Source organism: Pecten maximus, chromosome 10 (genome assembly GCF_902652985.1).
Source record: "Pecten maximus chromosome 10, xPecMax1.1, whole genome shotgun sequence".
Taxonomy (NCBI): Eukaryota; Metazoa; Mollusca; class Bivalvia; order Pectinida; family Pectinidae; genus Pecten; species Pecten maximus.
In genome coordinates this window covers 16901494-16914818 of record NC_047024.1, presented here as the reverse complement: position 1 = coordinate 16914818, position 13325 = coordinate 16901494, and the positions used below count along the sequence as shown (strand labels likewise).

The 13325-nt window shown below is 35.9% G+C and overlaps 1 protein-coding gene across 1 annotated transcript in view; it reads right to left on the bottom strand.

Moving 5' to 3' along the window:
• Nucleotides 1-2230: 2230 nt before the first annotated feature.
• Nucleotides 2231-13325, bottom strand: part of LOC117335547 — an 83619-nt gene continuing 72524 nt past the window's right edge. The window contains 8 exon segments of the mRNA XM_033895619.1: nucleotides 2231-4248; nucleotides 5638-5827; nucleotides 6553-6846; nucleotides 6848-6888; nucleotides 8301-8396; nucleotides 10030-10044; nucleotides 10864-11076; nucleotides 11848-12627. Of these exon segments, the coding sequence (XP_033751510.1) occupies nucleotides 3959-4248; nucleotides 5638-5827; nucleotides 6553-6846; nucleotides 6848-6888; nucleotides 8301-8396; nucleotides 10030-10044; nucleotides 10864-11076; nucleotides 11848-12627 (1919 nt within the window). The 3' untranslated portion in view covers nucleotides 2231-3958.

Genomic DNA, 13325 nt, shown 5'->3' with positions numbered 1-13325 from the left:
TTACCTGTATGTATGACTGTACCTGTATGTATGATCATACATGTATGTATAACCTTACCTGTATGTATGACCGTACCTGTATGTATGACCGTACCTGTATGTATGACTGTACCTGTATGTATGACCGTACCTGTATATCTGACAGCAACTGTATGACTGTACCTGTATGTATGACTGTACCTGTATGTATGACTGTACCTGTATGTATGAGTGTACCTGTATGTATGACTGTACCTGTGTGTATGACTGTACCTATATGTATGGCTATACCTGTATGTCTGACAGTACCTCTAAAACCATACATATATGTATGACTGTACCTGTATGTATGACTGTACCTGTATGTCTGACAGCAACTGTATGACTGTACCTGTATGTATGACTGTACCTGTATGTATGATTGTACCTATATGTATGACTGTACCTGTATGTATGATTGTACCTGTATGTATGACTGTACTTGTATGTATGACTGTACCTGTATGTATGACTGTACCTGTATGTATGACCGTACCTATATGTATGGCTGTACCTGTATGTATGACGGTACCTATATAGCAATACCTGTGTATGACTGTGCCTGTATGACCGTACTTGTATGTATGACTGTACCTTTACGACCATACCTGTATATATGACTGTACCTGTATGACCGTGCCTGAGAAATATCCTTCCAGTTCTTCTCAACAAAATAAGATAAAAATCTTCATTCATCAAAATCCAAGATGGCGATCTGTGCAGCAGATGAAAATTAAACGATTCAACCAGAAATAGTGATAAAAACATTGCTTTAAGGATGACGGACCATAGATGCAGGATGATTTGAACAACGCACTATCATTAGATGGTTCACAATCTGATCGCAATGCCTTGAACAAAAAATTACTCTTCACATATTTAAAGAAACATTTATTAGAAACAAATTGGACAATAAAAGCATGAAATAGCACCAATGCTAAACATAAAACCCATCAGGACATATCCATAAAACATTCCATGTACCCTGGGTATACACATTTAAATGAAACAGATACTATATAAATGTTCATCTGTAAATATTTCTACAGCTATTTATGGTTTTGAAAAAAAAGTAGTTTATTTAATTTTGATATGTTGAGAATTGCCAATACATAAGACAAGATAATTTAGTATTTGAGGGGGATGGCAATTTTTGCAAGATATAGGTGTAAGGATTCAAAAGTTTACATTTTTCCAAAATTGATAATCCCCTGTACAAAAATATATTAAAAATAATATCATTTTAATAATCAAATCCATAATAAAATTTTTTACCAAGATATTAAGTACAACGTTAGTAAAAATAGAAACAATTTACTGACAATAAAGACATACCTGTGAAACAAATCTCACATAAAAAACAATATGTGAGTTTTTTATTTCTAAAAATGTAGTGCTCTTTTATAAAAACAATGTATACATTTTTTCTTCTATATAAAGTACAAGTCATTGCCATATTTTTCATTTAGAAATATTGATGTATAAATATTTTCAGTTGTAAGCAAGAGGCCAAATAAGCATCTGACTAAGACGTAAAACAGCATGGATACTTCTCTATCCCAAAGGGTCAAACCAGCCTCATTTATATAAAAATTGACTGTCCTTCTCCAGTTGTGTTTCAGATCAAATATGGTTTTAATCTATTAAAGCTTAAGGAAAAGTAGCGTTTTAAAAGGAAATTTCAGCTGTCAGTTTCCAGTTTGGGGCGCCTCCCCTCTGTCCCGAGGGGTTGGATTAGACTCATTTATATAAATTTTGACTGCCTTCCCCCAATGATGTTTCAAATCAAATGTGGTTGTTATCAATTAAGACATTAAGGAGAAGTAGCATTATACAGGAAAATGTCAGGCAAGTTTGCAATTTTGGGAGGCATTCCTCTGTCCTCAGGTCCTCAGGGGTTGGACCAGCCTTATTTGAATAAATTAAAACCTGCCCCCCCCCCCCCCCCCCCCCCCCCGATTTCCAAGGATGTTTCAGACCATATCTGCTATGGCGTTAATGAAAAGCGATTTGCAAATAAACACTTACATGATGGAACGACACAAGGTCATTAGGATGGGATTATCACTATAGGACAAGAATCACAATGTCAGCTTGATGAACTGCTCCATATGTAACAAACTAATCATAAAATACGAAATATATTAAACAATTAAATACTAAATTTCTGTAATGATTATAAACATCATAAGTAATGGACGGAATGCTTGTATCAGAGCTTATGCCTTTAATACAACTACATCAATAAAATGTATCTTATCAATTTAATGTTTTTAATAATACATAACCCCCTTGTGACCAGTCATTACATATTACATAAACTGTACATCAAATGAATATGACACTTTGTACAGAAATTTAAAAACAGTTATGATCATTTTCACTTTAACCAGTTATCATGAAATGGTATTTTTAAAAATATTTTTCCATGGTCATATCTTTTACAGAAGTTAAAAAAAATCATCATTTATGTTTCATGTGCTTATGACTCGTAATACACCAAACATCAGCCAGTCTACTTTCAGTAAACATTGGTATATTGATAAGATATGCTGAATCTCACATATCATAGTAATAGTAACTGGAAAAAGGTCCTTTTTTTACAAAACATTCAGCTTCCTGCTCCCAATTATATTTAAAGCACAGTTCATCTAAAAATTAAACAACTTGAATATCAATTTCGACATCCGCTATAAGGCCTAACACCTCTACATGTAATAGATTTTGAAGTCATACAATATAAAATCCCATTGCTATAGGATGATCAAATTTGATCAAAATCTCTTGACCTATATACAAAAAAGAAGAAAGACATAAAAATACATGTATTTCCAATATATTAAGCAAATACAACTCCAGACCATTTGATCAAAATCCACCGAGTCATATACATAAAAAAGCTTTTGATGGAATCATTTTCTCTACTGGACATTCCCCCATTGACTACTGGGGAGGTACACCCTCAATTGTGATCAGTAATTAATATTTGGTCAGTATTAATGACAGCTAGGTCACGGAAACCAAACATATACATGAACTTTTTACAGCCCTTTTTCATACCATGGATATTGCGCTTCTAGTAGTAACACAATGGATTGGGCGTGAAATTACCAAACTGAAATGTTGCTATAGAATTTCTATATTGAACAGCAAAAGTAAAACTTGACATTGACACCTCTAAATATACAGTAACTCAGATTTACTATAATAATCAAGAGGCCCATGGGCCTTAATGGTCACATGAGTTTCCGTTTCACATACCTGGTATTTCCGTAAATGTGACTCTTTTTGACCCCAGGAGTCAATTCGAATAGAAATGAAGCAAATAATAGTAAAAAATGTGATTTCCTTATCTAAACTACAGTAAAAAATTCTCTTCCCCAGGGGCAAACGTGAGACCCTAGGGTCATAAAATTGACAATTTCGGTAAAGCACCTCAATACCCTTACATCTATAAAGATAATTTTGATTCTACTTTATTTGGGTCTTAAGAAATTTTTTGAAAAGCTTATTTGACCCATCTTGGCCTCGCCTTCAGGCCCCTGGAGTGTGGACCATATAATTCACAGTTTGGTTGACCTTTACCTTCGGAAGCTTCCTGCCATATCTTATTGAATTTGGTGTAGCGTTTGTACAGAAGAATTCGAAAATGTAAATTGTTTACGAAGCACGACGAATGATGAACGACGCCAGATAAAAGGCGATTGCAATAGATAAAACTGGAAACACCTGTTCAGGATAAGTCAGACAAGAGCTACCATTGTTCCTACATCTATCCTATAGCTAGCTTGCAGACATTATTTACAGTAACAGATGTAGAATGAAATTGACTACCAATACGCAATTAAGGAACATTCTGTTTACATCTACAACTAATGATGCAGATATGTGATAATACGATCTGCCGGTAAATTGGACGATACAAACAAACAGTTCCTGATCAGGCAGGAAGCTGGACAGTGCCCAACTTGACCACTGACCTGCCCCCTACAGAAACAGCTCTGACCACCACATATATACGAAGGTTGGAAAGGTCTGTGATAACTGGTGGAATGGTAAGTGTCATTGTGGTTGCCTTAGTCTCCATCCACTGGACGATGTCAGCACTACCTAGGTTACTGCCGGCCGACACCTCATAGAAAAGTTCATGTGTTGATGTAAACACACCCTGCCATCCTATTGTCAGCTCTTGTGTGCCTGTATCCCAGCTTACATCCAGGGGAGTGTCAACTGTCAATAAAGTATACAAGTCATCATTATTGTTGCACTTATTCCAGGCTTATTGATATTAGGATGTATACAAAATTTATTCAAAAAATCGTTCATATTAATCATGTTATATTTACAAGGTCAAATGACAGCAAGAGGCCCACAGGGACTGTATTGCTAACCTGGATATCTCCGTGTTAAAGGCAGAACAATGTCATTTAAGTTATATTATAAGTACCGTCCAAGTTTGGAATCTGCTAATCAGTATCATGTATTGCAGTCAACACTTTCCTTTTACCAACATAGATTTTTCTGGCTACAAACATTTGACTTTTGGACTTGTAACGCAATCGCAATTACGTATGCAGTATGATGTAACTACTAGTATAATACTTCTATGTTTGATTTTATATGACCCAGTGACCTTGACCTTTGGTCAGTTGAATCAGTGAAAGTGGCCGACATGGCTCTGTTGGTTAGAGCATGGACCGGCTAAATATAACCTCAGGCGAACCAAGGTTCGTGGTTTGATGCCTTATCTTTGCCTGTTTCTGTTTCTGGGGAAGGTAAGAAATGGGTCAGTCTGTGCTGTCATGGATGTGTCCTCGGGCAAAACACTTTACTATTATTGCTCTGGATGGTATGCTACATGCATCCTGTATGTTGTTCCGTGAGGTTATCACCACCTACTACAAGGAGACCCCACCAAAATGACCCTGATTGTTTAAGGGGCAATAAACGTGGCAAACAAACCAATCATCAGTAAAAAACATAAAAAATTGACATTGACCTTTTGGACTTATGACCTTGACATTTGATCCTGATTTTTCAGCTCAGTATGTATTTTGTGAACTGAATATCTTGAGCAAATTTCATCTATATCTCTAATTTATTTGGAGTTATGCTTTAGAAACCCTGATATGTAGGTGTTTTGATATTCATTTCCATGGTTACAGGAATGTTATGAAAAATGCAAAGGACTCCATGCTAGAAGGCACCACTATCGCAATGCATATACCAAGGTCGTGAAGTTGTCTTGAACGGTTTTGGAGTTATGCTACAGAAACTTGAGTAGGATTTTACAAGGATAATAATAACATATCAAAATGATAATAACATATTATAATATCATTAACATTTATGGATGGACGGAAGGAATTAAGGACCATTGACGAAATATAGATTTGACCAGCCCACAATCTGATGATAGTGGGCTAAATGCTTAATGCCTAATATTCAATATCTGGTTTGTGACCGAATAAGAAGACATTCAGTGAAAGGCATCTGAATTAGAAACCAGATATTAATCAGTGACTCTGCCACGTGGAGGAGGTATATCAAACTAACAATAGTAGGCAAAGCAGAAAAAAAGAAAGAGACAATGAAATGAAATTGAGAAAGGTGTATTACCAGTTGTTGTGGGAGGGTGTGTAAATACGGTAAGGTTCGTGGTAACTTTGGGACTTGTCTGGTACTGGAGATTTACAGCAGATACATCCAGGTCATGTCCACCTTCTGACAGCGCCAAACCATGTATCCACACATACGTCTCCTCTTGATCAGATGCTAACATCTTCCGCATCTCACCATCAAATGTAAGCTGTAAACCAAGAAGAAACTTCACATCCAGTATTTTTACCGACATTTATTGTAAGCAGAAGCATATTCAAAAAGTGTGCAAGGCTTAAGATACACACAACTTGACTATTAACTTTAGTGCTATTCAATATTCTTAGAGAGAGTATTGAACGTAAATACCCAAAGTCAGTTTGTGGCCTCAAAATCAAATGGTTTAAACATTTTCTCATTATAATGACAAATGAGTAATTTTTTTATGATTTTTACAAGTTTTTATCCCACCACCTGACTAATACTTTCAGTCAAATTTAGTTGAATTAGAATAAGTGGTTTAGAAGTGGTTTGAAGAAATGAAGTCAGATGAATGATGAATAAATGCCATGGTATGGCATATGCTCAACCCGATTCTAATAATATTGCGTATTTTTGTGTTCATGTCTTAAATTATTTTAAATAATTGTTATTGTATACATCATCAATTAAACAATCAATCTCTTAAGCAAAATCAATTTTAGATGCACTAATTATTACATAACTTTTTATCTAATTATGTGCACATCAGAGATTTTCGATATATCCCTAATTCAATTTGATGTTATGATGGATTGTGATAAATTTGTGCATGTAATTACACGCATATATGTAAATATAACCCCTGGTCGCTCTAAATTGTCATTTGTCAAGATGTACAAATAATGCTATTGTTAGAATGTTTTACAACATTTTATGTATGAGTATGTTTCTTACTATGTAGCCCTCTATGCCAATGGGGTCTGTAAAACCAGACCACTTAAGACGAATTTGTGTGGTGTCCCCTTGAAATTGAGAGGCTGCTGCAAATTCTTCCTGAGACAGTCTGATTATGTTGAACTGAACATTATCCACTGCTGGACTGAGTCGGGATATACGGACACCATCAGATGACCTGACAGACTGGAGGCCAGCCTTGTTTTGGCAGCGGATTGTTGAGTAGACAGTCATGCCCTGAAGTCTGTCATAGCCAACGTCCTGGATCTGTCCATTAAAAAGCATTATCAGGCATCCTCTGGAAAGTTTGCAACTCATTTCCAAATGGCTGATACCCTGCAAGGACACCGAATTATTATAGTGAATTTTTATTACGTAAACAACCAGTACACAAATATGTCTCTAAATGAGGTTAAATAATGTCCTAGCTGAGACCTCTATTTACCTGTGTAGATCATGCTTACTTATCAGTAACCGAGATATCTATTTATCAATGTAGATCATGCTTACTTATCAGTAACATATATCTCTATTTTCCTGTGTAGATCATGCTTACTCATCCGTAACAGATATATATATTTACCTGTGCAGATCATGCTTACCATTCAGTAACAGAGAAATCTATTTACCTGTATAGATCATGCTTACTCATTAGTAACAGAGAAATATATTTACCTGTGTAGATCATGCTTACTCATCAGTAACAGATATATATATTTACCAGTGTAGATCATGCTTACTCATCAGTAACAGAGATATATATTTACCTGTGTAGATCATGCTTACTCATTAGTAATCGAGAAATCTATTTACCTGTATAGATCATGTTTACTCATCAGTAACAGAGAAATCTATTTACCTGTATAGATCATGCTTACTCATTAGTAACAGAGAAATATATTTACCTGTGTAGATCATGCTTACTCATCAGTAACAGATACCTCTACTTACCTGTGTAGATCATGCTTACCCATTAGCAATCGAAGTCTATTTACCTGTGTAGATCATGCTTACTCATCAGTAATCGAGAACTCTGTTTACCTGTGTAGATCATGCTTAACCCATCAGTAACATAGACCTCTATTTACCTGTGTAGATCATGCTTACTCATCAGTAACAGAGAAATCTATTTACCTGTGTAGATCATGCTTAACCCATCAGTAACAGAGATCTCTATTGACCTGTGTATATCATGCTTACTCATCAGTAACAGAGAAATCTATTTACCTGTATAGATCATGCTTACTCATCAGTAACAGAGAATCTATTTACCTGTATAGATCATGCTTAACCCATCAGTAACAGAAAACTCTATTTACCTGTATAGATCATGCTTACTCATCAGTAACAGAGAAATCTATTTACCTGTATAGATCATGCTTACTCATCAGTAACAGAGAAATCAATTTACCTGTATAGATCATGCTTACTCATCAGTAACAGAGAAATCTATTTACCTGTATAGATCATGCTTACTCATCAGTAACAGAGAAATCTATTTACCTGTATAGATCATGCTTAACCATCAGTAACACATACCTCTACTTACCTGTGTAGATCATGCTTACTCATTAGCAATCGAAGTCTATTTACCTGTGAGATCATGCTTACTCATCAGTGACAGAGATCTCTATTTACCAATGTAGATTATACTTACTCATTATTAATCGAGAACTCTATTTACCGGTATAGATCTTGCTTACTCATCAGTAACAGAAACTTCTTTTTACCTGTTCAGTCATGCTCACCTATTGCCCATTCACAGAAGCTGAGTCCTGACTCAGGGTCATTGACCTCCCAGTTAACCAGCACTTCATCTTGTTGCCAGGAGTCTAAGTCCAGCTCTGTACAAGAAATAGATGTGTGGCCATGTCTTATCAATATACATATAAGCTATACAGGCTTTAACTGACGGTTTTTACTTCTTAGGTATTATTATCTTGCTGTTGAAATTTCGTATTATAAGCTAAATGTAATCTATTTAAAAATGCACAACATAAACATGCTTAAATGCGTCGAGAAGCTGTATAGAATTTCAATGTATTTGTATGTCCTGCTCTAGGTTCAGTAGATGTCTCCAAATGTAATCCTGGGGTGTTTTGAATCATTTTCCTGATGTGTTGCCATTGAAGCATTTTAATGTACAGTCAAACATGCCTTAGCCACTCAATGGATTAATTCATTGACTTTCGGTACGACGAATATCACCGGATCGGACCAAAACGGATCAATAGGGAGTGAAAAGTTGAAATTTAAGAAGAGTTTTGACATTATGTCAGACCCACCATTTGTACAATTTTGAATCCCAACCCTATAGTGATGATACCAGGCAAATATGAGCATTATCCATTACTCGGTTCCTGGGAAGAAGACGTTTATATCATCAGGCCCCCGGAGGATAAGCCCCACCATTCGTACAATTTTGAATCCCTTCCCAATAGTGATGCTATCAGGCAAGTTTGACCAATATACATTGCTCGGTTTCAGAGAAGAAAACGTCCATATAGCCAAAATGGACCCATCTTGGCCCCGCTCCCAGGTGTCCGAGGGGTCAGCCCTAGCATTTGTACAATTGTGAGTCCACACATCATCAGGATGCTTCTGACCAAATTTGGGCAAAATCTGATCAATGGTTATGAAAAAAAAGACCATTGTTGACAGAAGGAAAACGGACGACGAACGCCACGGGATGGCATGAGCTCACCTAGTTCCGTCGGACAAGGTGAGCTAAAACACAAAAGCAAGACAAATCAAAGAAGACATCCAAATATGAAAAACCAAAAATATCAAGTAAGATGAGGGATAAGGGAGTCCACCAGTTAAGTCACATTTCCTCATATTTCCCACCCATTACTGACCCAAGCGGAACAGGGGAATATGTCTTCACCCGATCAGTACATTATTCGGTACAGTGTTTATATACACTCTATGTCGTTATCCAAATTTCCCATCGTGCAGCTATAATTAAAGTTACCAATTCGTCACATAAATGTACAGGTAAGCATGCTTTTCCCTAGCTCACACATTAAGTCAAAGCTTGCCAAAGATACCAGTTGGTCTTCAAACGTTGCAACGACAGTCGTAAGCATTGTTTCATATAACGTTTTTGTGAAGATAAACCTCGATATATATTATCAGTATGAGGTTTAATGATTCCACAGACTTGATCCCTTGAATACAGACTTGACCTTGAATACAGGTTATGCATATTGTTATTTTAGTTTTAATTTAATATTTTCCTTTCAGAAGCCACAATTGTTCCGGTATACAACAATACTATTAAATAGCTCTTGGCATCTTGATTATTGAGAAGTTGTTAAAATAAAACAAGTTGATGCTGACAACCGTATTATGGCATTTAAAACTCACATCTGAGCTTAAAATGCATTTGTTCTGATTTTTGACCTTTTATTCCCATTTTTCCGGACCTGTATTAAATGTTGTCTGGAAAATAAAAAGTTTATGTTGCGTACTTACCTGTTGTTCCCGTGCCTGAAAAATTAAGTTACAATCATTAGTAATAAAATATTGACAGTGAGTAAGCTCCTGAACCTTGTCTGCTGAACTATATTTTGTTTAATATACACATCAAGGGCCACATCCTACTTACTTGAAACTATGGTGGTGATCTCAGATTAATTAAGCTAGACAATTTCTTTAAAAAAATCTTGGAGTATTGTACCTATCAGCTGTATCAATTCTAATCAAATAATAAAATCATGGGAGCTGATTTTAGAGATAGGAATCATATAAACATGTACATGTCATATCTTTAAAGTGTACCCTGAATGTTTTTTGATATATCAATTCATTTCGCTATACCATTAGGAGTTATCAAAAATGCACCTTAAACCATAAACTCTTTCTGTGATATGAGCTGTTTAGGTGGATGTAGATCTGTAGGGACAATGGCTTTAAGTTAATATAAACCTAGAAAATTTAAACAAATTATCAATATTTCATATACAGATATCATCCAACAACCAAGGTCTTCAGTAGAACATGTAGTCAAATGCCAAATATTAAAATATAGTGATATTACGCCAAATTAGATGGTGATATTAAATTTCATACTTCATATGACTCATTTGTTGAAGAAAGATGTTACAAATTAATGTGACACAGTTATACATAGGTCACTATCTAGGATGAATGGCAATTGTGTAGTACAGGTGCGCATTCCAGCAAAAATGTAATATAATTTCTTCACAATAATTTATTTTAAGGTGAAACCCAGATAAAGTAACTTTAAACCTAGATTCAGCAAAGGTGAAGTAAAATTGATTTGTAGCAATTTGAATGTATACATACCAGAACCATCATTGACAGCGGTGATGATGGGTGGGGTGAGGTCTATGAGGATGGGTAGGGAGTAGGCAACACCTTGAAGCCCAGAGGTACTGGTAGCCACCACAGTAATGAATACCTCAGACTTGTGTACAAGGCTGACAGTGTTGTTATAAGCAAATCTTTGCTGTCCTACACTGCGGAAATCCTGTACCTGTGTACCTCCCTTTTTGTAACCTATTCAAGTTTAAAAGTGACACAAATAAAAGTATAAATTGAATATAATGGCCAAAAAACTATCTAACTAATCAGGGACAAAAGAATATGATGTACTCCCAATCAAAACAAACCTTCTAATTTTACTAAGATTAAGGAACAAAAACAATATTTCTCCTGTAGGCCACCATCTGGCTGAGGTGACAATGAACAACAAACACAGCTGTGTTGGGTAGATAACTTAAGATGTTAAGAAATCGGTATTGATGGAAACGTTCACCCCTCTGGGGGTGAGACATGGTGATCTCAAGCCTAGGGACAGATTCTTAAGTTGCCAAACACGAGGCTTGTCCCTCAGGACTATTAAGGATTTTTAATGATTTACTTCTACATCCCGTTTTGGGCAATACCCTCCGTTAAAAAAAACCCACATTGGATCCCTAATCTTTGCCTACAAATGCTCTAGACCAGATTTCATTGAAATCTATAATCAGTTGTTCTAATTCAACACGTGTAACAATTTAAAAGATTTACTATCAAGGCACTTAGTTGCTTTCAAGTGGAGTTTTTTTTTTGGATAAGAAATTCTGATTTTGTATGTAATATTTTAGACTTTGCACAACTAAAATGTACATGTAGTTCTGGTCTCAGAGGTTTATAAATATGATTGATAGAAACCAACAATTTTCATTATCATCAGTAACAGCCATGCTTGTTTGACTCAAACACTTATCGTAAACAGATTATGTGATCATTATCTGTATTTTTATTACAAGGCAAAGCGGTACCTACCTATAGCCCACAGGTACTCGGTGATGTGACTCTCTGCATCAACAAAGCTCCATGACCCATGTATCGATCCCCATTCATGTAAAAATACCACATGTGCATTTACAGTATCAGACGTAGTACTTTCACTGTGGGATACATGATGTACCTGAACGTCATCAATCAATATTCCTGTACCCCTGTCCAAACTACCAAGGCTCAGAATTGTTGTGGTGCTGGTTATCACAAAGTAAAAAGTGTGGAGATGCCACGAAATTTTCTCCCTTGTGTCAGTGCCATAGTCATCATAACGATAAGCTTTGGTGTACATAAGGAAGACATGGCGATTACCAAATTCGACAAAGCCTTCCTTATTAGCAATTACAGATTCCGTACTTGGAAGATGGGAAGTAACAAATGTGACCCGGTACAGACCACCCACCTCAAGTTCAGTTATTTCCTGTGACAGGACACCTCGCAACACCACCATGGACCTGCCATCTTTAGCCAGGTTGGTATCAGATGATACAACAGCAGTGCATGTATCCATGGCACTCATCCATATGTCTGGGTGAAGTGTTGAATTCACATTACATATGTCCGTAATATTGGCTTGGTCCCATTGAATGGAATGGCCACCACTGATTTCGAAAGATGGGTTGGCAGCCAAATTGATGGTGTCATGGTGTACTAACTGATATGGGATTGGTTGTGTAGTATCCACTGTTACTCCATCAGACACAGCAGTATCAGACTTCTGACCAAGGCCGTCCACGGCATACACCTTATTATATACCCTCATACCTAGAAATAAAAACAAACAAACAGCATGTACCTTGTATTCTGCACAAATAGCTATCATATATTTACTACTAACACCCTTGTGGTATTTGTTACAAGTCTGATAAGTTTATATCTACCCTGTTATTATCACACCACTCCCAGATTTCCGAATTTTGCCGCTTCTGCTTATTACTGTGTGCTTTTGATGTAAAGAAGCATATATCGCATGCATGGGAAACTGTTGTTTCATGGAAAATGATTTAAAGATTGATTTACAAAGTCCAACCCAAATCATTAAGGGCCGATATCTCTGTTTTTGATATCAGAATTCTCAGGCTGATAAAGGGTGCAGAATCAAAATGGTCATATCAGAATTGGTATTTTTAGTGAGTATGTGATTTTTTAAGGCGTAAAAATAATCTTTTTATCTACTTTTGTACCTTAACATCAGTTTATTAATCAAAGTGCCAATGTCATGCACTCACAGGTGCTGTGCACGAGAGATCAAATTAAAGAAGAACAGCAAGTGGTATAAGAAAATAATATGGCAGAAAACAAGAAGGACATGTTTTGTTTTTCTTTGTGCATTCCTGGATGTTTTAATTAATATAATCCTATATCATTTTCAGGAATTCAATTACTATAAAAAGGCAGTGGTTGTGTTAAGATTCTGCTAACAGATGATGTATATATATATATATTTTTTTAATTTTTTAAAG